The 27,504-nt window shown below is 46.1% G+C and overlaps 1 protein-coding gene across 1 annotated transcript in view; it reads left to right on the top strand.

Annotated features, from left to right (window-relative positions):
- The window catches only part of LOC137502168 (uncharacterized), a 110,314-nt gene that overhangs the window by 47,773 nt on the left and 35,037 nt on the right, over positions 1–27,504 (top strand). The window contains exon 3 of the mRNA XM_068229177.1: positions 14,616–14,751. Within this exon, the coding sequence (XP_068085278.1) occupies positions 14,616–14,751 (136 nt within the window). The remainder of the gene's footprint in view (positions 1–14,615; positions 14,752–27,504) is intronic.

Raw genomic sequence — 27,504 nt, 5'->3', positions numbered from 1 at the left:
CCACCACATTTCAAAGGTATGAGGTTTAGTGCTGTAAAAATACCTGCACGATGGAAAGCTAGCTTTCTTCATCAGAGCAGCCACCATCTTGTGTAAGCACCTCTAGGCCGTATCATAAGCAGCTGTGTATAGTCATCGTCTTGTCGCTGCTACCTCCCGCAAGCACCCCTAGGGCGTCTCATAAGAGCAGCAGCCATCTTGTGCAAGCGCTCTTAAGCTGTCTCCTAAGACGCTATGTATAGCCGTCATCTTGTAGAAATAGATAGCTGCCAATGCCAAAGGGCCTAAGTAGGAATCGAACCGTCGATCTCATCATTAGACTATGTTTTTCTTATGCTATCATGTTCCTGATACTGCAAACCTAGGTATCAGGTGGAAAAATTTTGTCCGTTTTTGAGATATTTAACATTTTGCATTTAAGCCCCAAATGTAATGAATCGAACCTGCACGGTACGTTATACTCTCTACCATAGCTAGACCTGATCATGTTACGAAGACTTGCTTCATTACAAGCTGAAACAGAGCCAATGCCAAAGGGCCTAAGTTAGAACCGAACCGTTGATCTCATCATTAGACTATGTTTTACTTGTTCCCTATACTGCGAACCGAGGTATTGGGTAGAAAAATTTTGTCCGTTTTGCTCTACGATGCACCGTTTTCGAGATATTTAACATTATGCATTTAAGCCCCAAATTTAATGAATCGAACTAGCACGACACGTTAGCCTCTAAGCTAAGAGCAGCAGCCATCTTGCGCAAGCACCCTTAAGGCGTCTCATAAGGAGTCGTGTATAGCCGCCATCTTGCGTCCGCCATCTTGCGCAAGCATCCTTAGGGCATCTCTAGCCATCTTGTGCAAGGACCCTTAAGCCGCCTCATAAGAGCAACCGCCATCTTGCGCAAGCATCTCTAGGGCGTCTCATAAGGAGCCTTGTATAACCGCCATCTTGCGCAAGCAGCCCAAGGGAATCTCATAAGAACCTATGTATAGTGGTCATCTTGCATAAGCACCTTTAAGGAGTCATGTATAGCCACCATCTTGTGCAATTAGCGTCGAGAGATGGCTGATGTAGAATTTTTCTTTTTAAATTATCCGCCACCATATTTCAACTAAAGAGTGTAGCACTGAGCTCTATAGATTAAAGATGGCGGATGACAGCTGACAAAAAGCGCGTGAGTTTGTTTACTAAACAAGAGCACGTGGACTTTTTCAATTTGCCGCCACCACATTTCAAAGGTATCTAGCTAAAGATGGCAGCACGGTGCTCTCTTGATTAAAGATGGCGGATGACAGCTAACAGAACTTTTCAAATTACCCGCTACTACAGAGAGCAGCACGGCGCTCTGTGGATTAAAGATGGCGGATGACAGCTGACGAAATTGCCCGCATGATAGCAGCACAGTGCTCTATTGATTAAAGATGGTGGATGACAGCTGTCAAAAAAGCACGTGGCTTTGTTTACTAAACAAGAGCACATAGAATTTGCCGCCACCACATTTCAAAGGTAACTAGCTAAAGAGCGCAGCACTGAGGTTTGTGATGCAAGATGGCGGATGACAGCTGTCAGAAAAAAGCACGTGAGTTTGTAAAGCATGTGGAATTTGCCACCGCCACAAAGAGGGCAGCACGGTGCCCTCTTGATTAAAGATGGCTGCTGTCACGTGGAATTGCCTGCCACCACAGGTATCTAGCTAAAGAGGGCAGCACGGTGCTCTCTGGATTAAAGATGGCTGCTATCAAAAAGCATTTTTCAAATTATCCGCCACCACATTTCAAAGGTAAGTAGCTAAAGAGGGCACCACCGTGCTCTATGGATTAAAGATGGCGGATGACAGCTGTCCAAAAAGCACGTGGATTTGTTTACCGATTCAAATCTCGCGCTTGTAAGGTTAAGTTGGTAGCACTAAGGTTTAGGCCCCTTAAGATGGCAGCACTGCGGATGACAGCTGTGACGTACCACATTTCAAAGGTAAGTAGCTAAAGAGGGCAGCACTGTGCTCTATAGATTAAAGATGGCGGATGTCAGCTGTCAAAAAAGCACATGGCTTTGTTTCCAAACAAGAGCACGTGGAATTTGCCGCCACCACATTTCAAAGGTATCTAGCTAAAGAGGGCAGCACTGTGCTCTGTTGATTAAAGATGGCGGATGACGGCTGTCAAAAAAGCACGTGAGTTTGTTTCCAAACAAGAGCATGTAGAATTTTTCAAATTGCCGCCACCACATAGAGGGCAGCACGGTGCCCTCTTGATTAAAGATGGCTGCCGTCATGTGGAATTGCCTGCTACCACAGGTATCTAGCTAAAGAGGGCAGCATGGTGCTCTCTGGATTAAAGATGGCTGCTGTCAAAAAGCATTTTTCAAATTATCCGCCACCACATTTCAAAGGTAAGTAGCTAAAGAGAGCACCACTGTGCTCTATAGATTAAAGATGGCGGATGACAGCTGTCAAAAAAGCACGTGGATTTGTTTACTGATTCAAATCTCGCGCTAGTAAGGTTAAGTTGGTAGCACTAAGGTTTAGGCCCGTTAAGATGGCAGCACTGCAGATGACAGGTGACGAATTTACAGCTACTGCGATAAAGAAGGCAGCACTGTGGTTTAAAGATGGCGGATGACAGCTGTCAAAAAAGCACGTGGATTTGTTTATCTCACGCTAGTGAGGTTAAGTTGGTAGCACTAAGGTTTAGGCCCGCCAAGATGGCAGCACTGCCGATGACAGGTGACGAATTTTACATCTACTGCGATAAAGAGGGCAGCACAGTGCTCTGTGGTTTAAAGATGGCGGATGACAGCTGTCAAAAAAGCACGTGGCTGTCAAAAAGCACGTGGCTTTGTTTACCACACGCTAGTGAAGTTAAGTTGGTACCACTAAGGTTTAGGCCCGTCAAGATGGCAGTACTGAGGTTAGCGATGCGTTGTTGTCTGTCAAAAAGCACGTGGCTGTCAAATAACACGTGGCTTTGTTTACCTCATGCTAGTTAGGTTAAGTTGGCACTACTGAGGTTTAGGCCCGTCAAGATGGCAGCAGTGAGGTTAGCGATGCGTTGTTGTCGATGACAGCTGTCAAAAAGCACGTGGCTTTGTTTAGAAATTCAAATCTCGCGCCAAAATTCAAATCTCCCGCCAAAAATTGAAATTTCCCGCCAGAATTCAAATTTCCCGCGCCGCGAGAGGAGGAGGAGGCCGCAGAACCACCCTATTTACACTACTAATTATCTTAAACAAAGTTTATAGCACGTAGAGATCGTGTACTCAAAGACTGAATCAATAACTATCACACGGTAGAATGTCACTGGAATCTACTTCTTGTTCTAACACTAATTATTTAATGCGGCCGAATGTCAATAAAATCGAACACGTAATTCCGTCTTAACACTTGAAAGATAAGTAAGCGGAGTCTGATGTCAATAAAATCGAACTCGCAATTCCGTCTTAACACTGGAAAGATAAGTAAGCGGAGTCTGATGTCAATAAAATCGAACTCGCAAAATAAATAGCCACTTAGGATTATATGGTAATGTGACTTCACATTGTCGAATGTCAATGAAATCGGCCTGGTAAATTCGAAGAATGTGACACTTCTCATAAGTTGTTTTCACTTGATAAATATTTCAAAGTTTTTACACAGTTTTGAAGACAATCACTTTGATCGGAAGGAAACAAAATATTGTACTTGTGAAATTATTTCTGTTCACACCTGTAAATTGAACATAAATTGAAACTGACTCTGTTCGTTAACAGTCCTTGTTCGATCACTCATAAGGTTGATGAATACAAGTTCGAATATACAGTTCACAGTCTATCACCTACGAAATTATTTCCAGGTGTTTGAAAATTATTTACACACGAGAAAATTGCAAGTCTGGTGACGTAAATACAGAGTTTAATTTTCACGTTCTATTAAATCACCTGTCAATGTTCGACACTTGAGAAATTCTAAGTCTTCTAGCACCATTAAGTCATGAAAAGTCTCGAAATATTTCAATCACTTGACGAAATACAAGCACTGTTCAAGAATCTATCACTGATTAGAACGTCTCATTTACTTTGAAATATGAGCACTTGGAAAATAAACACAAGTCTTAAAACACTCATCCTAAATAATCAATCACGAGTAAATATTAATGTCGGCGAAGCACAAGTTATATGCTATCACTGAAAGAATTTATAAGTCCTACATTCAACACCGTAGAACTTAAACTGTCACTCAACGTACATCGCAAATGTCACGAACTGACCGACCGGTTTCGGCCGTGGTAATAGACACATTGATCTGCCTTGGGAATTAGCCCTCCTTATATACGCAAATCGTGAAGATAGCAGTCATTGAATTTTATTGAATATCTGCTGTAGTTTTCGTCGAATTTGCACCAAACTTGGTGGAAATTGAGACAAAAGATTTGGTAACACGATGATGTTATTTTCATAATTTAATTCTTATCCTAAGGAAAGTTATTAGGCATAGAATATTTCGAATTTTCTCTGACTGATGCAATCTTTTTGTCACAAGGGGAGGCAGGCTGTAGCGTCATAAGCTCCACGTCGCATATGAACTTCATGCTGTAGCCATCTGTTGAGCAGCGCGTAATTCAAGTTCGAAGTGCGGGAACTTTATCTTGGACCAGCGTTCCTAGTACAATATGTAATTAGTGGCGCCGACTTTCAGGGGGAAGGGCGTTTTCTGCCCCAAAAAAGTGATCTTGGGGGGGCAGAGTATAATTTTGCCCCTCCCCTCAAAAAATTATCTTCCTAGATGTTAAGTCCCCTTAATAGTGGAATTTGGTAGTCTTCGGAGGCTGCAGAGGCGTTACGTCTGGAAAAGGTGGTAAATGGCTTTATATCAAGGAATGGGATTAGAAAGCGGGCATTCCTTCAGAGAACTACATTTATTAATAAAATATACTTGTGAAGCTAGTTCTCATTTTTTACTAGTGATTATTTTCGATAGCTTCGCTTGTATAATATTCCCTCAAAATATTTATTTACGAATCAGGTTCTCTTTTTATAAAACTCCGTCCATAGGACTAGTTCAAAAATATATTTGAGAACCAAGCTTTATTATTGTTCTGTTTTTTAATGTTTGTGAATATTGTTGTTATATAAAGGTGTTTGTGTTAATAGTTTCTCATTTTACATGCCTGTTTTCATGTTAATCATGTACCCCTCTCAATAATTACCCGAAGTATTCAATGTGTTCCTAACTTATATATTGTGACAATGGCGGCCAATGTTGCAAGACCCGGCGGAAGGCAATAGTGCGGGGGGATGCCAGCGGCGAGCTAAGCAGTAGCTCCAACGAACATGCAGGAAGCTGGTTAACAATGCATAGGTGCCCAGAATAATCTGGAAGCGGAAACTTTCATATGCCTAACCTATAACCATACACTGGCTTATAAAAATATCGAAGCAAGAGGTCCTGTGTCAGTTGTAGATCAGTCACGAGACAGTCGCGGTTCAATCATTCGGGAGTGCGTCAGCGACCAGTGAGTCAGTCAGACGGTCTTGGCTAAGTGAAATGCAGCGCGACGTGTGAGTAGAGGATTTTGGCCTGGTTATGTTGTGAAGTGAACTGCTGTGAAGACGACACCGCGCTGAGGAAGACCGTGTTGGAGAGCAGCAGTTCGATGCGCTAGAGGGCTATGTGTTCGACCTCGCTCGGCAGTTCAAACTGCGTGAAGTGGAACACCCGACTTTGAGCACACATTTAAATAACTGTGAAATGTAGTTTAATAAATTTAGTGAATAGTAAAGCACTCGAAGCCCCCGTGGCTTAGGTGGCAGCGCACCTGCTTCTTACCACTGGGTTCCGTAGTTCAAATCCCGGTCACTCCATGTGAGATTTGTGCTGGACGAAGAGAAGGCAGGACTGGCTTTTACTCCGTGTACTCCGGTTTTCCCTTTCATATTTCATTCTAGCGACACTCTCCAATATCATTTCATCTGTCAGTCATTAATCATTGCCCCAGAGGAGTTGAACAGGCTTCGGCACGCGGCACAATTCCTGTCCTTGCCGCTAGATGGGGGCTCAATTCCATTCCTGACGCGGTCGAATGACTGGAAATAGGCTGTGATTTTCAGTAAAGCAGTCTACCTCGCTGAGTAGTCATTTTATTTTTAACGGCCTCTGACAATTTGCCACAGTAAGTATGTGTGTATAGTCGTTCAAAATCATAATGAATGCATGATATTGTATATGCTCCTCGCAAGTACACTTTTCTCAGAAACAGTCGAACCTACAGATATGTTTGTTGTGGGTATCCCAGTAGCGGGTGGTGGTATCTGAAGCTGGATGTAGCACCAACATTTCCATTGTCGCATTTTTTAATGAGAAGCTTACAGAAATAAGAAAAATCTGTATTATCGTTAGGTAATGAACTGCATTCCTATTAAAACTGAAAACCACGGGGGAAAAAAAGAGGATAATTATACAGTATAACTACAGTTATTCTTACCTCACTTGAATTGAAAATTACCCTCCTGGGGATGGTTGTCGATAAAATAGCGATGTTGGTAACATTGTGGGTGGTGACGTGGAAAATAAATTACCGTTGCGATAGGAGAAAAAGCAGGGATGAAATCATCTCCGTAGAGTGATGCAATCTAACGGGGACATTTGGAATTGTTTCTCGATAGGAGACTTGCTAGTCTCATGCAAGTCCCTAGGATGGATCGTTGCTTATGTTATTATACAGGGCTGGGAAATAAAAGGCCTCGCTGGTCGTGAAAAATGGTTCCCGCTCCGGTTCGTGAAACGCATCGTTTTGCCGCTAGGTGCGCTCTTCTTAGTCATAAAATTGCGCAGGCCAAGTACTCATCCAAACATTCACGAGCATGTCGAGACCGTATTTTGTACTTCATGAGCTTTCTTGTGCTAGTGCGGATGATTATAAGTGACTGAAATTAATGACTGTATTTCCGTAATACGAACATCGGATAATTTTTACAAAACATGGTGTACTGCAGTGTTCCTGACTGTAAATCAAAGCCCTCAAAAGGATGTGGTATTCACAGATTTCTGAAAGACGAGGTATTTAAAAAATAAATGGTGTTTGGCAATTTCTCGTCAAGGAAATAGACTGGGATCTCTGTGGAAACCTACGTGCATTCCACTTTTTGCAGTAGGCATTTTAAGGGCTCAGATTAGTGTAAACACAGCACTATAAAGCCTACTTTCGAATGTCATTCAATCTGTATTTCAAGTTTTTCCCGGACACAAACAAACACAATCACATACAGAAAGACCACTTAAGAGGAGGGCTTTAGAAGTGGAAAATGAAGCTAAACACTACAAGAAAATTGAACTCCATGAAGAACCAACAACATCTACAGCCAACGAAAAGAAGGATCCTCCACCTCTAATCATCAGTGAATCATTATACAAAACCACGACACAGAGTGTTCTATTAAACTGTTTTAACTATACAGCACTAAAGTAGGTTTGAAACTGAAAAGAGTAGTTAGAAAATGTAGGAAACAAACAGCTCTTATAGTGAAGCACACAAATATTATTACCACTTTAAAATAAATCATGCATCAACTGAAAAATGAACAAAATCAGCATGTACTTGAGATTTAACTAAATAAACAAGGTGATCTGAAAGCAAATATCTTGATTGAGCAGATTCAAGCTCTTTGTAATCCGAAGTGTAAATTCAGAGAAAATACTATAAATGTCTGCATATTGATGTCCAACAGGTCATCCACAGGCTACAAGTGCCTAGATCTCTTAATATTTTGCGTCTACCACGCAACTTTAAAACTTAGATTGGCCATTCCAGAGAGATAGGAATTACTTCTTTGGTACGAGCTCGTCTGATTGCAGAAAAGAAATTTTTACAGCACGATAATGAAAAGGTTGCTTCTCTCATCACAGATAACATGGCAATAAAATTAAGGCTGGTCTATGGCAGGAATTTGAATAAGCTTCTTGGAATGACTGGTGTACTGTAGAGAGAGATCCTATCGGTATTGAACACAAGCTTTCTAATAAATTGCTCTGAATTCCGTTCAAAGGCCTTTTTTCACATTACATGATTCCTGTGTCTTATTATTTTACACACAGCAAACCTTTGAACAGTAAAGCATAAAGTTAGGCTAGGCAGTGATGTGATTCAAATGATGACTCTGAACTGGAGACCAATTACAAAAAATATTTTTTTAAGTATTAGCTTTTACATGTATGTAAACTGACTATAGATTCTCACAAACGCTTTAAAACACCTTTGCATGAAAAAAAATGAAATGGCGTACCGGTATGGCTTTTAGTGCCGGGAGTGTCCGAGGACATGTTCGGCTCGCCAGGTGCAGGTCTTTCGATTTGACACCCGTAGGCGACCTGTGCGTCGTGATGAGGATGAAATGATGAAGACGACACACACACCCAGCCCCCGTGCCAGAGAAATTAACCAATGATGGTTAAAATTCCCGACCCTGCCGGGAATCGAACCCGGGACCCCTGTGACCAAAACCAACACGCTAACCATTTACCCATGGAGCCGGACAACACCTTTGCAAATATGTATAAATTCGTGTTGACTGTGGGTTTATAGTACGACGAATCATAACCTCAAGATACTGATGTAAACAAGTTCTCAACAAGACATGTTAGCATCATATTGACGGATTATTTGCACTACAGTCCGCCTCTGTGGTGTAGTGGTTAATGTGATTAGCTGCCACCCCCGGAGGGCCGGGTTCGATTCCCGGCTCTGCCACGAAATTTGAAAAGCTATTTGCTAGGGGCTTTACGCCGCACCGACACAGATAGGTCTTATGGCGACGATGGGATAGGAAAGGCCTAGGAGTTGGAAGGAAACGGCCGTGGCCTTAATTAAGGTACAGCCCCAGCATTTGCCTGGTGTGAAAATGGGAAACCACGGAAAACCATCTTCAGGGCTGCCGATAGTGGGATTCGAACCTACTATCTCCCGGATGCAAGCTCACAGCCGCGCGCCTCTACGCGCACGGCCAACTCGCCCGGTAAATTTGAAAAGTGGTACGAGGGCAGGAACGGGGTTCACTGAGCCTCGGGAGGTCAACTGAGTAGAGGTGGGTTCTATTCCCACCTCAGCCATCCTGAAAGTGCTTTTCCGTGGTTTCCCACTTTTCCTCCAGGCAAATGCTGGGATGGAACATAACTTAAGGCCACGGCCGCTTCCTGCCTTCTTCCTTGTCTATCCCTTCCAATCTTCCCATCCCCCCGCAAGGCCCCTGTTCAGCATAGCAGGTGAGGCCGCCTGGGCGCGGTACTGATCATTCTCCTCACTTGTATCCCCCGACCCAATATCTCACGCTCCAGGACATTGCCCTTGAGGCGGTAGAGGTGGGATCCCTTGCTGAGTCCGACGGAAAAACCGACCCTGGAGTGTAAGCAGATTAAGATAGAAGAACGATTTGCACTACAGCAAAAATGGATCATAAGCACCATTCAGAACACGTGGATTCTCCATAAGTATCATAATTAGCTATACATTAGCGAATGTTCACAAGCACTTGTCACAAGATCCATGGTGAACATAAGAAAACATTCAAAACCTATGTCTTGGAAAGGCGATCCTAGCGGGAGAAGTGAAAAGTAAATTCGGTGACCCTACTTCTGATTGCTCATTGCCAACGAGCTAGAATAACTTAGAGAGGCGGTCCATGAGTACTGTACCGCTATAATTGTTTAAAGTAATTATTTATTATAATATAGGGGGCATATCATGTTTTCCCCATTACCCTATCATACTGGGATTACTAGCTGAAAGGCTTGAAAGTTGTCCGTTATGAAGCGCAGCCTAGTTTTAAATACCAAGGCAACTGACATCTACAATAATATGACATCTCAGGATACGAGCCACACAAGGTTTTTTCACCGTCTGTACAGTGGACTGGATACTCCTTACCTCATCCCAAATTATTTTTGATTCGGCAGGGTGACGCCGCAACTCTAACATCGCACCCAGCCGACCCAATAAAGCATATCGGCCAGACACCCAGTGGGAAGTCGGCCTCCCCAACATCATGGATAACTGTGTGATCCTTGACGTTGACCCTGCTCTCCACGACCACGCCATCCTAACACAACTCCAACGGAAAGCCGTCGCAGCTGACAGCGTCTCCCGAATACTGCAAGACAACGTTCCCACACGTCGTCTTTTTGTTCAACTCTACAGGCCAGGCCACCTTCTACACATCCTCGCCAACGGAGTCTACCTCAACGGCCAGCACCATCGAGTGGAACCAATTCTTCCGGATGTCGACGACGCAACAACCACACCACAGCAATCCCAACAACCGTTATTGTTCCCGTTCTCCCCTCCTCCCATCACCACTGCCGTTACTACGACCACCACAACAACCACCCATTTTTCTTCCTCTGTTCCAATTACAACTGTTGCCACCTGCCATCCTTCTCCACTCATGAGTTCTTCCCTCCATCTCTCCCCTATTTCTGAACAACCCCCGCATCAATATATATCAGCTGAATCATCAGGGTCTACAACCACAGCATCGCCTTCGTTATCTCCACCTGCCGATGAACTAGCAGCCTCCGCACCACCATCGCTGACGCAGCCTTCATTAACTCGTCACACTATGTCCAGCTGTGTGATCCGCGGTGTGGATCCTGCCCTCTCAGAACTGGCCATTCTCCGTCACCTCCAAGCTGAAGGCGTCCCAGTCCGTCGCGTCTTCCGAATTAAGAACGCATCTGGCCCAACCTATATGGTTCGTCTACACGTCCCGAGCGCCGTCGATGCCCAGCACCTAATTAACAACGGAGTTTACATCTATCGCCATAAAGTGGAACCCTCCATCTCTCCACCCCAACCTCTTCGCCATCCCAACAACAATTCTCATCGTCGCACCCGGCCAGACACTTCTTTTCAACCTCACCAATTCGTCAGTCCACGCCTTCCTCCACCTAGTTACATCCGCTATCCACCTTCGATGATTGAAATCCTACGATCCTTAACATCTTCCATCCTCAATATCACAACGTCGCTGCATCTCCTAACCCTCCATTTGCATCCTGGAACCCCGCTCTAAAACTTCACTCCCAAGCAAACCCTCTCTTCTTCCTGTCACTGCAGTCATTCCCTCCTCATTCAATCTGTCACATCGATCACCCACCTTCTTCATTTACCACATCACTCAGTTATCTTCACCTCTCTTGGCCCGAGAGATCGCGTAACGATCTAGGGGGCCCGCCCCGCCCTTCGGGTGGGGAATGAAAACTTCTCACGCACGTACGCTCTACAATAAAGCTACGTGTTTACCGGGCAGGAATGAAATAACTATTTGAATAAGAATAATCTACAATAACGGCTGCATAAATTTCACAAATAGCAGTAAAATACTGTATTTACCGTACTTGGTTGGTGTACGTTTGAACGAAACAGGTGAATTTTCGTGGTTACGTTTCCTTGGTGGTGGGGGCTCCATTTTCTCTGTAAATGTGAATGAAAAATATATAGGCTTTGAATGGCATTTGTCAGTAATCGCCGTTAGTCGTTTGCTTCATACATGCACTTATCTTCGAAATGCACAGAGCATAAGACCTGAATTGAGTGGGATACCATTTATCTCTTTTCGTCCTCACAACGCATTGTTCCGTTAATTTCTTGTTCTTTAAAGGAAATCTGAAACATAATTCGACAAATAATTACCGTGGCTATCCGTACTTTCGCTGTGTAAACAATAAAATGAGTTAAATTACAAACAGGTATTACAAAAAGTTATATCGGCTATAATTCAGTAATGCTTACTTAAAATACGATATATCCTTGGTTTTATTACTCCGATTACTAGGCCTACAACCATACGTTGAGCTTACGGCTGGCATTCTTGAAAGCGAGAATCTATCTTTTCACTGCTTAAAACTTAGGAAATTAAATTGGCATGCACGATCTCCCTGTTACCTCAACATATGTTCTCGCGCCAATTCGCTTTGTTTTGACCTTAGCCTGCAAGAAATACAAGGCCTGCCCTATAGCCACTCATAGCTGTCCGCGCTGTGGATGCTACAGTTGCCGCTAGAGGCGCTGCAATTCAACCTCATGAACACCTTGGTTGGCGGTATTTCTGCACGTTGTATGCTTACTGGCGACGTTGTATTGTTAAAACACGTCAATTATATTATAATGGTGTACTGTTGTGCACCGCTTCGTAAACATGGTTCTAGAAATAAAGTTCCTGGAACTAGTTTCCATGAATTCCCTTGTCAAGGGCCAACTAGGGATTTATGGATTAAAGCAATAAGCAGACAAGGTATGGCACAGTAAATACGCAGACCATGTGACGACAAAAATTAGGTTACTTATTATTATTGCTCCTGTTCTGATGATAATCATATTATCTTCGATATAAATCTCCTGGCCCGAGAGACGGCGTCACCGTCTCGGAAGCCCTCCTCCCTCTTCAGGGAAGGAATAAAAATATTAGTAGTTACATGATCCGTCAAGATTAGCATATTATTTGGGAGGGTATAAGCAATGCCAGACTCCTTGGGTGTCATAGCCATCGTATTTGGCAAAAATATTGGAATAGGTACCCCCAGGACTTGAAGGCTCCCTCATACTGTCATTATTTCCGTGGTATACTCTACCACTGAGAATTGCCAATCTCGAAACTGTGATTTGAACCTTGGAATATTCGAAGAGTGCAGCTTCGCATTCTTATCACGGAGCGTGTTAATGTGCTCGTCTATTCCTTGTAGGTTTTGACAACCGTTAACATGGCTACCCCTTATCAACTTTCTTCCGCAGGGAGCGCTGATGTCAGGTATACGGCCCCTGTATGTTATTCTAGCTCATTGATCATTACCCAGCCTCGTATAACCTGAGTTTGATTCGAAGTGGACAGCGTTTATTAGTCCATTACGAAGCATTAGTATATCGAACAACCAAATACGATTGTTTTTAACAGTTGTTAGAGTAGTCTATATGTTAGGTTTATTAAACTATAAAATGGGAAGAAAAGACGGCAAATCAAGTGTAAAGTTACCGGGAGTTGCGTACCATTGCAATAATAGCCTACCACGCACCACCCTTAGGGTATCCCCAGGGTTTGAAACTACACTGACTGACAGAGCAAATGCAACACCAAGAAGGAGTGGTTCGAAAGGGATGAAAGTTGGGGAAAAAACAGAGACGGCACGGACGAATAATTGATGTTTATTTCAAACCGATATGAAGGTTACACAATGCGCACGGCATCGACTCAGTAGGATGTAGGACCACCGCGAGCGGCGATGCACGCAGAAACACGTCGAGGTACAGAGTCAATAAGAGTGCGGATGGTGTCCTGAGGGATGGTTCTCCATTCTCTGTCAACCATTTGCCACAGTTGGTCGTCCGTACGAGGCTGGGGCAGAGTTTGCAAACGGCGTCCAATGAGATCCCACACGTGTTCGATTGGTGAGAGATCCGGAGAGTACGCTGGCCACGGAAGCATCTGTACACCCCGTAGAGCCTGTTGGGAGATGCGAGCAGTGTGTGGGCGGGCATTATCCTGCTGAAACAGAGCATTGGGCAGCCCCTGAAGGTACGGGAGTGCCACCGGCCGCAGCACATGCTGCACGTAGCGGTGGGCATTTAACGTGCCTTGAATACGCACTAGAGGTGACGTGGAATCATACGCAATAGCGCCCCAAACCATGATGCCGCGTTGTCTAGCGGTAGGGCGCTCCACAGTTACTGCCTGATTTGACCTTTCTCCACGCCGACGCCACACTCGTCTGCGGTGACTATCACTGACAGAACAGAAGCGTGACTCATCGGAGAACACGACGTTCCGCCATTCCCTCATCCAAGTCGCTCTAGCCCGGCACCATGCCAGGCGTGCACGTCTATGCTGTGGAGTCAATGGTAGTCTTCTGAGCGGGCACCTGGAGTGCAGGCCTCCTTCAACCAATCGACGGGAAATTGTTCTGGTCGATATTGGAACAGCCAGGGTGTCTTGCACATGCTGAAGAATGGCGGTTGACGTGGCGTGCGGGGCTGCCACCGCTTGGCGGCGGATGCGCCGATCCTCGCGTGCTGACGTCACTCGGGCTGCGCCTGGACCCCTCGCACGTGCCACATGTCCCTGCGCCAACCATCTTCGCCACAGGCGCTGCACCGTGGACACATCCCTATGGGTATCGGCTGCGATTTGACGAAGCGACCAACCTGCCCTTCTCAGCCCGATCACCATACCCCTCGTAAAGTCGTCTGTCTGCTGGAAATGCCTCCGTTGACGGCGGCCTGGCCTTCTTAGCTATACACGTGTCCTGTGGCACACGACAACACGTTCTACAATGACTGTCGGCTGAGAAATCACGGTACGAAGTGGGCCATTCGCCAACGCCGTGTCCCATTTATCGTTCGCTACGTGCGCAGCACAGCGGCGCATTTCACATCATGAGCATACCTCAGTGACGTCAGTCTACCCTGCAATTGGCATAAAGTTCTGACCACTCCTTCTTGGTGTTGCATTTGCTCTGTCAGTCAGTGTAAATAGGTCAATTATTATATTTTCGTAAGAAATAAGTTAAATCTGATAAAATATAAAATAGAAGGAGCATACACTATTATCATCTCTCCTTTTTTAGTGACTGTACGAGACAATATAATTTACTTCCGTGTTACAGAGAAGCCGTTCCAATGACACACAACTAGTGCTGAACAGAGTAGACCTGCCCATGTCTGGCCGGTACAGCTGCGAAGTGTCAGCTGATGCTCCATCCTTCCACACATCACTGGTCTCTGCTGATATGAAAGTAGCTGGTAAGTAAGTTGTCCTGACATACTGTCATTTCCCTTTACGGTTCAAACTGTCCTGTACTTTTTGTTCTCCCCCTGTGGGTGGAGGCGGTAGAATAGCATCCACGGTATCCCCTGCCTGTCGTAAGTGGGGACTAAAAGGGGGATCAAGGACTCTAAGCTTGGGAAGTTGGGTTAGCAACCATGGTTCCCCTAGCTGATTCTAACATTACATCCACTTGTGTCGGACTCCGCGCTTTTATCTATCCTATCAGACCTCCCTTGGTTTGCCGGTCCTGACGCTAGTAGGTTTCGAATCCTTGCGAGTCTTTCATTTTTAGGTTCTTCGTGAACCTTCCCTTTCTCGAGGTGTCAGACCTTTCCCATTTCCTATTTGGCGATTGGAAATTAGAAGGGTGTGCGGGGGGAGTGGTATGTATATATATATATATATATATATATCAAAACTGAAAAGAAAGCTACAAAGTGGTTTTTTATGCTTTCTGAGCTAATTTTGACAAAGAGGTAAAAGTTGACGAACTTAAATCGGTAATACTTTTTTGAGATTTTGATTCAGTTCTCTACGATAAAACTCTCACCAAAGGAACAATATTACACATGCATTACAGTTAAATAAAAGTACGATGTGATTATACTGACAACAATCATTTAGTGTTTGACTACACAGGAAGAAACTAACAGACTTCCAGACTGACGAATGCACGCGGCAAGCGGTGAATCATCCCTCAGTGTCCATGCAAAGTGCCCACTACTTGCTGCGGCGCAATACAAATTGGTTAGCCGGGATGAACGACATCTTGTACGTATTTCCGCTAATAATTTTGTTAATAATTAAAGAAAATAAAAGGAAATAATTAGATGATAAGACAACAAGACTTGTACAAATTGCTTGTTTTAATCTTCTTCTTCTTCTTCTTATTTATCCGTTTACCCTCCAGGGTCGGTTTTTCCCTCGGACTCAGCGAGGGATCTCACCTCTACCGCCTCAAGGGCAGTGTCCTGGAGCTTCAAACTCTGGGTTGAGGATACAACTGGGGAGGATGATCAGTACCTCGCCCAGGTGGCCTCACCTGCTATGCTGAACAGGGGCCTTGTGGAGGGATGGGAAGATTGGTAGGGATAGCAAATGAAGAGGGAAGGAAGTGGCCGTGGCCTTAAGTTAGGTACTATCCTGGCTTTTGCGTGGAGGAAAAGTGGGAAACCACGGAAAACCACTTTCAGGATGGATGAGGTGGAAATCGAACCCACCTCTACTCAGTTGACCTCCCGAGGCTGAGTGGACCCCGTTCGAACCCTCGTACCACTTTTCAAATTTCGTGGCAGAGCCGGGAATCGGACCCGGGCCTCCGAGGGTGCCAGGTAATCACACTAACCACACCACAGAGGCGGACGCTTGTTTTAATAATTAATATAATTCCTAGTTTTAGCCGGATAAAATGGAATAAAATGTAATGTTTCCTCCACAACGTGGGGGAACTCCCCCCCCCCCCCAATCGCCGCTGCTGGTAGTTCTTCCTCTTAAAATTGTTTATTTCGAAAGAGCCATGAGCTTCACAAATGCGAAGAAAGGACGAGAGCTAATCCGCTTCAGTTTTAGTTTCCGGCTACAAACGCAGAATGTGAGGAGTTTTTCAGACCGGGCGAGTGGTAACAAAGTGCTATCTACCAGAAGTTACCGGAATTAGAGGAGTAATTGAACTACGCACGTAAATCAATCACAATTATGTACAGGCCTATGGTAATCCGCAGGGATTTTGAGAACTTGTCAGCTTTTAACTGGCGCATGAAACACATTCAGAACTTATATGTAAATGCTGTCCATGGTCCCTAGATTAAGAAATGCTTATTTATCGTCATTTTTTAAATTTTAGGTTATTTTTCTCGATTTTGCATTATTATTTAGTTATGTTTATCTATTTGTGTCGATTTATCAGCATATCTGAATAGCATCCGATCTTTGAATAACATACGATTTTTCAGTACTCAGTTCCAAAACTCTGAAATAAAGTAAGAGTGTGGCGGAAAACCATCTTCAGCGCTGCCGACAGTGGGATTCGAACCCACTATCTCCCGGATACAAGCTCACAGCGCGCGAGTCTAACCGCACGGCCAACTCGCCCGGGGTGTTCATGCTATAGGTCATTTTCGACCCTGGTTATAAGGTATGGTAACATTCCAGCCACCCCTCACCTAGTTTATGATGTTCATGTGGCCCTCTTTGCTCTCTTCATTTTAGCTCGTATTTTATGTTTGGTAATATGATCACCTCACAATATTGTCACCCTTTTAATTCACTCGCGGTTTTCATCCGGAGTGTCATACAAGTGCTGTCAGCAAATATTTGCCTCTGCACAAACATCCGTCCACATAAAGCTGTTTGTAATTCATTACTGTATGGAATTCTTGTTTTTATTGGCCATTGTTTGCAAATCCACTCCATCCGGGTAACGTGTGTAGTGACAAGTACTGAGCGTAGAGAATATAATCTTTCATTTTCACTCCACTATACAGGGTGGTCAGGAACAACGTGATCCAGGTATATGAGCGTTAGGGGGTTGGCCATACTGATATATATACGAGGGCTGCTTCTTTTTATAAGTTCCGATGGCCAAAAATAATAGTCGTATTGAGATAACAAGATGGTTTTATTACGAAATCATTTGTACATTCTAACTTATTTTTCTACACAGTCACCATGAAGATTAAGGCATTTGTCATAACGAGAGACCAGCTTTCCTATAGGCTCTGCAAAGAAGTCTGCCGCCAGTCTATTCCAGATAAGGAAGTCTACTATGAGACCCTACGTCGCCTTCGGAGAGCGATACAAAACCAACGAAGAGGCATACTCTCATCTGGCGTGCTTCTGATCCATGACAATGCACAACCGCATAGTGCCAATGTGACAAAAGAACTTCTCCAAAAGTTCAAGTGGTAAGTCTTTGACCACCCACCTTACAGTCCTGACCTAGCACCCAGTAACTATCACCTCTTTCGAGAAATGAAGGCGTGGTTAGGTGGACAGCGTTTCGCTACCAACGAAGAGCTTCAAGACGCTGTAAGGACCTACCTGAACTCACTGGCGGCAGACAAATCTTTTGGTAATAAAATCATCTTGTTATCTCAATACGTCCATTATTTTTGGCCAATCGGAACTTTATATATAAAAAATCAGCCCTCGTATGTATATATTCGTTTACGGCCATTAGAGACCAGGTAAGGTAACAGTTACATGTTTCTGCAAGCCTTCTTCAGCCCAAAACTTTCGCATCCTTTCTCTGGCTGCCTGTCTTCTTTCTTCCTTCCACCGACAGTTACGTCTTGGTTCGTCAAATTTTGAATTTGTAATAAGTAATTTGTAAAAAATAACTCGATATTTCGCGCCATTGTCCTTGTATCAACTGTCGAACTTAGCGAAGCAGATCGATAAGCGGAAGGATTAAAATGGGCTTTGTAAGGCGGTGTTGCTAAATATGGACGTGGCTTAAAGGCGCCAGACTAAGAAAGTTAAGATAAGCTGCTAAGCATTGCGAAGCTATGTTGTGCTATGTCACGAATAAAAATTATTTAGTGTCTTTTGATGCGGAAGTCGGAGGCAGTGAAGTGATCTAATGAATCTGTAACCCATTGGCGATTTTCTTTGCCAAAGGACAGAAGTTTTTAAAGTAGTTTCTCCATATCTTATATACTTCTTCTTCCCATAGGCATCTGTTTGTTCCAGCTTTCATTTCTCCATTTCCACCATTTTTCTTTATTTTATTAACTTGCTCATCAAATGCAGAAGTTTCGACTTTCTTCGAGTACTGCTACTGCTGTCTTCGTTACAGGGCGCGGGCTGGTTTTCCGCTCCGGTGTCTCGGTCGGGGGTGGGGGTGGATTGATTCGTCCTTGCCCGTCTGGCTTCGTTGCCGACGTCTTCTAGTGTTGTGTTTCTTATCAGCCCTCTCTAGCCTGGGTCCATGAGGATTAAAGACAGATGTAACCCGCTGTCTGTCTTTTTTCCGGGGGCCCCCGAAGCCCGCTCCCCCCGCGTGACCATCGACTCAATCTACATGGCCTCCGACATGCTATTAATTTCTAAGTAGAAAAGAGATAGCAGGGAAGAGTGGGAAGTGATACTACAGGAGTATCTGCCTGTCCCCATTTTCAGCATGTTACCAGGCCAGATGTGGTAGTGGGTATCAATAGCGGTGTAGTCGGGTAGTAAGGGTCAGGAAGAAAACACGCAGGTGGAAATAGAAAGATGCCCACATGTAAAATCTGACATTTTATAAATAGCTCATGCATGGATGTGGTTCTGGAGAGGTCCAGGTGATTGCGTTAGTTGGGAACAGGTATCATGCACAAGTCATAAGCCTACTCCTCTCCAGTCCAGTTGTTCAGGGGATCAGTCCTTCTGGGCACTGTGTGACTAGCACGGGCCTTGCCGGTTGCGGAGCCATGCGTCAAATACCAGTAGAGCCCACCACACAGCGCCGCCTCCTTGGGGTCCCTCGTACCCAGTCTCCGATCCCGGAGAATGAGACCAAGCCCGCCTGGGCGGGGTCCTCCTGGATGGGGGTGGTTCACGACGCCGGGCCTCCTTTCACTCTTCCCGCGCCATGGCCCGGTACACAGGGCAACTCCGGTGGGAGGCCGGGTGGCCCCCCGCGCAGTTGGCGCACACCGGCGCCTCTTTAAGTGCTGTGCAGGCCGTGTAGTGGTGATCAGCCCCACAACAGTTGCACCTCACTAAGAGCCCACATCTCTCCTGCCGGTGGCCCCACCTCAAGCAGCGGAAACACTGCAAGAGCTGCTGAGGGGGACGTTTCGGTCTCACCTGATTCCCGCTTCCCGCTGAAGTCCTCTCCTGGTTGGCTCCACGGTCGACTGCTGTCCTGGGAACGGTCCTGGGTTGCGGCTGGGTGGCCCTCTTCTGGTGGACCAGCGTCGTCTTCATCCTCCTGGTCCGGGGGCGGCGGCGTCTCCTCCCCGGGGGTTCCTTCTCGGCAGGGGAAGAGGCCTCATCCTGGTCGCCCTCCTCCCGGCCTGGTGACCTCGGGGTAGCTGGCGGTCCCACTGTGTCGCAGTCTTCTCCTTCCTCCTGCCTGGCGGCGGTGGCGTCGTTTGGTGCTGACACCTGTCTGCGCTCCCTGTCCCGTGGGGCGCTTATCGATGTCTGCACCTCGACAGACTCGCTGGCAGGTAGGGCCTGGACGGCAGCCTCTGAACGCCAGGGGGCGTCCTCCTCTACTGCCGTGGTGCCGTCCGCCGTCTGGAGCACTTTCCTGGATTGCGCCCGGGTGATAGGCCTTTCCTAGTAGGCCTTGATCTGCGTCCACTTCGAGAAGGTGGTCCATGGAGGAGCGGTCTGCGTCCACTTCACAGTGCTGAGCCACTCGGCCTGGGTCGCACAGTCGCGGCGCCAGGGGGCGGCGTGCTCCACCTCCGTGATGGCATCGCTGGTCTCCGGCTGGGTGGCTTGGACTAGGTCGGTGTTAACCGCCCTATGTCTTAGCCTCCTCGGAGTCTGGGTGATGGCCTCCCTGGTGTCCGTCTCGGCCTTTCCGCTGAGGGCGCCGGCGTTCGTACCTGAGCGAAGATTTTTTTTTCTTGAATTGGGGCCCTTAAGCCAGTCTTAAGGCGACCACACTCAGAAAGCTATGCTATGCTATGCTAAGATACGTTAACCTAAGCAATGCCAAGCTAAATTTTACAGATCACCAAGGAGGCGATTTTCATAGCTGTAGCTGGTGTTGTAGTGTCCTTCGCCTGGAAGCTTGCAACCCGCTTACTCATCGAGTCATCGGGAATGTACGTGGTATTTCCAACCGGTGCGCTGACGCAATGTGTGTGTGACGTCAACCACCTAGTATATACAGGGCTGGATATGACAGACTTCACGAGGACGAGTTTAACTGCGCTAGCGATAGGACGTGCCTATCGCTCCGCTGTCCCTCTCCTCTCACCGATAACTTCTGAGAACTTCGAGTGGATACACTACCTGCCCCAACCGGTTACCGCTTCTCGGTACCTAGGGTTAGATAGGGAATCTGTGGCCCAGGGACCCGCTTAACAACGGATCATCCCGCGTCCACTAGCTCGCTCTAGAATGTCCCCACACCAACACACACGGAACCAGGCTCGCAATTCCCAATAGAGCAAAAATTCGCTTTGGAAAGAGCAAATTATCGGCGAGCCTGGGACCATTACAGACACAATCGCCGAGCAACGAGAACGTCCAGAGGTGACCGATGGGGAAGAGCCGCTGTTATCACAGCGCTCTGACCAATCAACAGTCGCCATTTTTACGACGGAAAGAGGGACCCCTCACCTCTCTACTCGACTGTGGCGACGCTGTATTCACAGCGCCGCAATCCCAACACCACATATCCGTAGCTACAGTTTGAGGGCAGCCCCACAGCAACGGCCGCTGGCAGGAACACTAACCCAGACTTTCTTAAGGCTGGCACAAGTAGCCTTGCCACGCGCGGCCCCAACAGGTCACAAACGACCCTCGCTCCGGACACTGACCCCGTAGAGCAGGGAATTAACGTGACAGATAGTGTTTCACTCACGAAACACTATATTCTACACATGACAGGCATACATAGCACTAACACTATCACAAACACCCCCTCGACAGCTAACCGGAGCTTAAGCTCGCACCTCCCAGTCCAACCAGTGCCGGCCCGCGCGGAACGCTGTATAGCAGAGCCGGCGGCCGGCGTGGCGAAACCTGGGGCGGCGCGCCGACCGGCCCGTTGGCCCAAGAGGACAAACACATAACGGAGAGCACCTCTCCCCCCCAATGCAAACCACCCCCTCCTACCTAACCTGGTGGTCGTACAGCCAGACGCCGGGAAAGAGGGACCCAGTCCTGCAGGCCCGAGCGAAGAGGCGGCTCCCAGGGCAGGAATGTGGGGAAAAAGAACCGGACCTGGCGAATGGCGCCATCACAAGTCCAACCTCCCCCCAAGTAAGCCAGAAACTCAGACTCCGACTCGGACGAGGCTAAACTGGTGATGGACCTATCAAGTTCATTGCAGGAGGCCGACTCTGAGAGCTCGGAGGGAGAGGAGCAGCGCGAGCAAGGGGTGACCGAACCCGTGGTCCCAGCCATCCAGCCTGGAAACCAGGATGCCGGTTTCAGGGAGGCTAAAGGGAAGAAGAGAGAGAAATGGAAAGGAAAAGGACCCCAGCCCCTGAGCCGCAAGGCTCAGAAAGGCGGACGTCGAAACCCGAATACCCAAGCCGATAGCTCCACAGACACCACACACGACACGATTATGCCACCACCAAACACAGACACGAGGCAGACACATCAGAAACTACCTCAACCAGCACAATCACCAAAACCAGCCACTCGTAAGCGGTCGAAACCCCCACCCCTTACGGTATACACAAACAACATCAATCAGACTGAAATGGAGATTCTCAAAAAGCTGACACATGAGCAGAGAAATTACTTTTTCTCTAAGCCGAGAGTAAATGCGCATGAAGCAGTCCGGCTTCATATGTCTAGCTTCGAAACCTATGAAATCGCCATACAAGTGCTGAAAAGGCTTAATATCAAATTTGTAAAGATATTGCCCAACGCTACAGTTAAACGATTCGTAGTGAGAACGTCCAACAACACATATGAGCCGAGAGATATCGGGCTAGCCATGCAAGCCCAGAGTATCAACGACAAAGCCAAAGGCTGTCTCTTCCTAGTTGCCGTGGCGGACACCTCAGGAGAAGACAATCTGAGGGGAATGCGGATGCTGGCGAATATGCTGGTGACAGTCGAGCCGTACCGGCCCCCAGCCACTGGCCCCCAATGCGGAGTGTGTCAGAGGCATGGGCATTCAGGAGCGGCCAACCGGCTAGATCCCAGATGCCGCAGATGCGCCGCCTCCCACCTGTCTCGCGACTGTCCCCACGGCAGCGACCCCGCGTACTCTAAGTGCGCTAACTGCGGGGGAAAACACGCGGCTAACTTTAGAGAATGCCCCAGCCGCAGGGACTACGAAGTCGCTTATCAAGGCAAAGGGCCAAAGGGTGACAAGCGTGGCGACCCTAAAGCCCAAGCAGGCCTGTCAGGCGCAGGCGCTTCACGCAAGCAGAAAACCGGCCCCTCAGGCAAAAAGGACTATTCAGGTCCTGCAGACCCTTCAGGCACAAAGGTCCGAAAACAAGGCTAATCAGGCAAAATAGGCCCATCAGGCGGAGGCAAAATTAACTTAGAACCCCCAAGGACGGAGCGTACACACAACCCCGGGCCCTCAGCCCAAGCACCCCCCACCACCGTCCAAAGTAAGACCTCCAGGAAGAACACAAAGAAGAAGGCCCTACCCTCAAAAACTACAAGGCAGGTTAAGCCCACGCACGCTGCTCCCGAGCTGCCCCAGGGCCCACCCCAGGCCAGCTCCACCTCCCGCAGGCAACCTGCCTGCAACAAACAAGCATCCGAGGCACCGCCCCAATGCCCGTCCCCAGTACCACAACCAGACCCATCTCGCTACATACACACAAATCACCAAACCAGGTACAACGGCCTGAGGGGGACACGGCAGGGAGAACATTCAAGGAAAGGATAGAAGAAATCCTGAAAACCATCTTCCCGAACTTGAACCTCACTGCAATCACAACCTCTGCAGTTATAATAGCCAACTTGCTCCCCTTCCCCTGGCTGAGGGACCTGGCGAATGTGATATGCGAACTCCTAACCCAAAATGGCTGAACAACCCAATGAGAATAATAATAATAACGATAACAACAACACCAACAACACACAATGGCTTCGAGTACTAATATGGAACTGCCAGGGCGTTAGGTCCAGAAAATACGAACTCGAACCCTTCCTAGTCGCGAACACAATTCATGTAGCACTCCTAACAGAAACGTTCCTCCCACTGGGGAAGAAGTTCAACATAAGAGGCTACAAAATACACAGAAGCGATAAGGCCAACGGAGTTGGAGGGGTGGCAGTTCTGGTAAGAAAAGACATCAAACATATGGAGGTGGACATACCAGAGCTGGTCGAATAGGGAACATGCATGATCCGGGGTTTTAATTAAAAATATGCTAATCTGATTCAAAATTTCATGCAGAATTCAAAAATGTGATCAGAATGTACAAATAATAACTCCAAACGTGATAAAAATCTACGAAAATGTCACGTCACGCAAGCACGCGATCTCATTGGTCTGACGTCATCGTACAGGTTGACTGAATTAGCAGACGAAATAACACACAGTGTGCCGTGAGAAGCAGGATACACTTCGCGTATTTCTACTTTACGTTAGTGTCTAGTATGGTTAAATTCGAGGTCTATACATTGGCTAATAATCTGAGTGGTATATTTTAGACTTAAAATGAATCCTGCGCAGACAGTGAGGCAGAAAACTTATAAATGGTGTAGAGTTCCGAGCACATCGCATACCATACCAAACAAATTGTTTATAAATGTTCCAAAGACGCTAAAACTAGGAAGAAATGGATTTTGGCGAGCCGGAGAAATGCTGGTGATATATCGGAAAAGTCTACAGTTTATTTTTTTTTTTTTAATATTTTAACGTAAGATGAATTTGTTTGAATTTTCAAATCACTTTTCCATGTCAGCTGTTCTAGTGGTAAAACATTAAATTTTAATGTATGATGCTTTATTTAAATGCTTCAATTACATCTTGGAATATGAAAGTAATAAACAGTGCATTAAATAATGCTGATTATTAAAGTATTCTCCAAACCTAACCTATGTTTTGGGTGATCCATGTCAAGATAATAAATGAAAGGGGTTATGAACCATTTTGACAGCTCTAATTCTACCAATATAACTTGGCATGGGACAGTTATGTATGTCTTTATTGAAGAGCTTAATTGGTAAAGAAATTTAGGCTATATCTAAATACTCTATAATGTAACAAAGAATAGGCGTGTACATCATGAAAGGAAACAACGTGAATTTAACAAATGTATAACTCTACACAAAACCAATGCTTGTCTGTTGGGGTCTTATAAGTTAACAATGCTCAATTATAATAATTATCATAATATTAATGAAATAAATAACATAATTGCACACAGGTGAAAATAGTGATGTAGGTGTTTAAAATATTATCCAACTTAGCCTAAGTTTTAGGTTATACAAGCCAAGTCAATAAACCGAAGGGTAAAAATACCGCGCGAGTTGGCCGTGCGGTTAGGTGCGCGCAGCTGTGAGCTCGCATCCGGGAGATAGTGGGTTTTGAACCCCACTGCCGGCAGCCCTGAAGATGGTTTTCCGTGGTTTCCCATTTTCACACCAGGCAAATGCTGAGGCTGTACCTAAGGCCACGGCCGCTTTGTTCCCATTCCTATGCCTTTCCTTCCCATCGTCGCCATAAGACCTATATGTGACGGTGTGACGTAAAGCAAAAAAAAAAAGTTAAAGTCACAGCACCCAAAGACATTCCTGTATTGAGCGACTAAAATGTCACCAGGACACTTTTCTTTCCTGATATTGAAACCGTACAGTGTCCTGTACAGCTCATGGGAATGATATGGGCCTTTATACTCCATTAAAATTACTCCTAAAGGTCGCGTCATTGGTAGCAGTATGGGCGAAGGGGATCGAGCGGCGTTCTGCCAGAATGGAACCCGCGAAAAGAGCGCCTGCGAATAAAGGGAGGACAAAGCAACAGTCAAGCCCCCGCGGAAATACGCTCTCAACTTAGAGAGAGAGATAGAAGGGGACGCGATGCTGGAGTAGTCAGATACGCCCCGAGGTGTGGCCTAGCTTCCCAGAGTTCCAAACGAACATAAGGAACTTCCGGTTTTTTATGCACGTGTCACGGGTGCCAACGTCGGACTTTGGCGCGTAAACAATGGAATGATATTTTAATCCCGACATGGGAAAATTATGTGAGACACACCATTGAATAGAGCGGAATTTTCTGCGTTCCCCAGACTAAAAATATGTAATAACTTATGCAGGGGAAGAAATGAGGTCACCAGCTGTCAAGATGTAACATATCGCTAACACATGTGGATACAGCGGCGTCACCCAAGCCAAGAGTCGCGCTCAAAGTTAACTCCACCTCCCGAGGGACGCTAATGAATTAATCAAAGGCGGGAAGCAAATTGCATAAAAACTGCTGATCGTAGGTCCAGCACGCCTGGCTCAAATGAAAGAGGAGACAGAGGGCTACAAGATGCAATATTTAGATATCGTCAATTCTTGGTACGAAAGGAGCTCTTGTTCTTAATGAACCGTGAACGTTGACGCCCCCAAGCTTCCGGCGGGCAAGATAATATAGGCCGAGCAGGCCATTGGAGAGACAGTTGTTCTTTCACGGGTCGTGAGACGGACACCGTGTCCCGCGGTGCTCCAGTTACAGTCAGAAATCCCTGACCGCGTACAAAGAAGTGTTATTGTGTCCAAAAGCCTTTGTGTAGTGAACGGGAGGCCAAACGAGCCTAGGTATTGTTTCTGTGCTGCGTGTCAAACTAGTAAAAACCGCGAGCATAATTTACCAACAAGTAGCAGAATACGGCTGAGAAACTGCCGGTTTAATGAGTCAGTGAAATTCATAATTAGGTATCACCCAAAGTGTTACTTCGAATCAGGGGCTCGAGTCTCATGAACCACCCGATTCTTACTGTGAACGCGCCCGCCGTGGTTTGAAAGACCGTCTTATTCGTGGGTGTAAACTCTGAAATAGAGGACGTGTGACGAGTGTAAAAGTGTTACCCACTTGGATTACTGTAAGATTTCACCTGTGACGAGTTCCCCAGGATGTCGGACTTGTATGGACCAGGGATGAAGGACTGCACGCCCGCCACCTACCGAGTGGTCATGGAGTACTAAGAACTTCACCATGGGTCTCCCGTGGAAGGATAAACAACGGCCACCAAACAGATGAGTGATGTCCAAATTTAATTTCTAAGCATGACATAACCCGGGGATAGGATTAGCGCTCTTTTGTAAATATCAAAATGTTGTAAGTTAATGCATGTCCTAGGTGGAAATTTTATTGATTTTTATAATGTTGAAGTAAAATTGAAGGGAGCTAAATTCCCGGACGACTCATATTTCTTTCTTAATGATTAGCTTATCGTGAGGGTTATATTTTTAGGAATATGTAGAATGTCCTAGCAAATATGGGAACAAGGTTAGGAGAATATTTGAGTTTCCCGTAGGGGCGGTTGGAAAAATAGTGCTGGCAAGCAGGGAAACATGTCGAAATATTGGTAGTCACTGTCCCACGAGGTTGTCAAATATGCCAGGGAAACTCATGGGTCAGTCAGACAATGCATGCCTAGCTTACAGATATAATCAGTGCATGGACTGCAAGAAAGAAGAAGATCCCGACCGGGAGAGGTACATATTGTGTGATTTAGATAAGTGTGAGGAACCATGTGCAAGTCTCCCGTGATTTTTGATTAATTGGCCATAATGGTTTGGAGTGTTTTTTTAATCTATAGCCGGGGCGAGACCCAGGGGCAGGAGCCCTTAATCTTTGGTCAGAAGGTTTAAATATAAGTGTATTTATGTGGTATGAACGAGGAGCCATGAGAGCCATAGGCCCAAGGGAAGAAGATACGCGATATGAGACGTAGTGAGAAGGCCGAATAGGAATTTACGATGAGATGATTGAGAAGTGATCGTGCCCCAGTCTCAGTGATAATAATGAGAGAGAATAAAAGAGTATTTTATGGGAATTCCACGATAATATAAATAAGCAAATGAAATGGGCCAAGGATGTGTCCCCGAGACGAGAGGGTGAACGTTTGAGGGAGAGAAGAATCTGAATG

The sequence above is a fragment of the Anabrus simplex genome, chromosome 9 (genome assembly GCF_040414725.1).
Source record: "Anabrus simplex isolate iqAnaSimp1 chromosome 9, ASM4041472v1, whole genome shotgun sequence".
Classification (NCBI taxonomy): Eukaryota; Metazoa; Arthropoda; class Insecta; order Orthoptera; family Tettigoniidae; genus Anabrus; species Anabrus simplex.
Note: the sequence above shows the minus strand (reverse complement) of the source record. Positions and strands in the feature narration are given on the sequence as shown.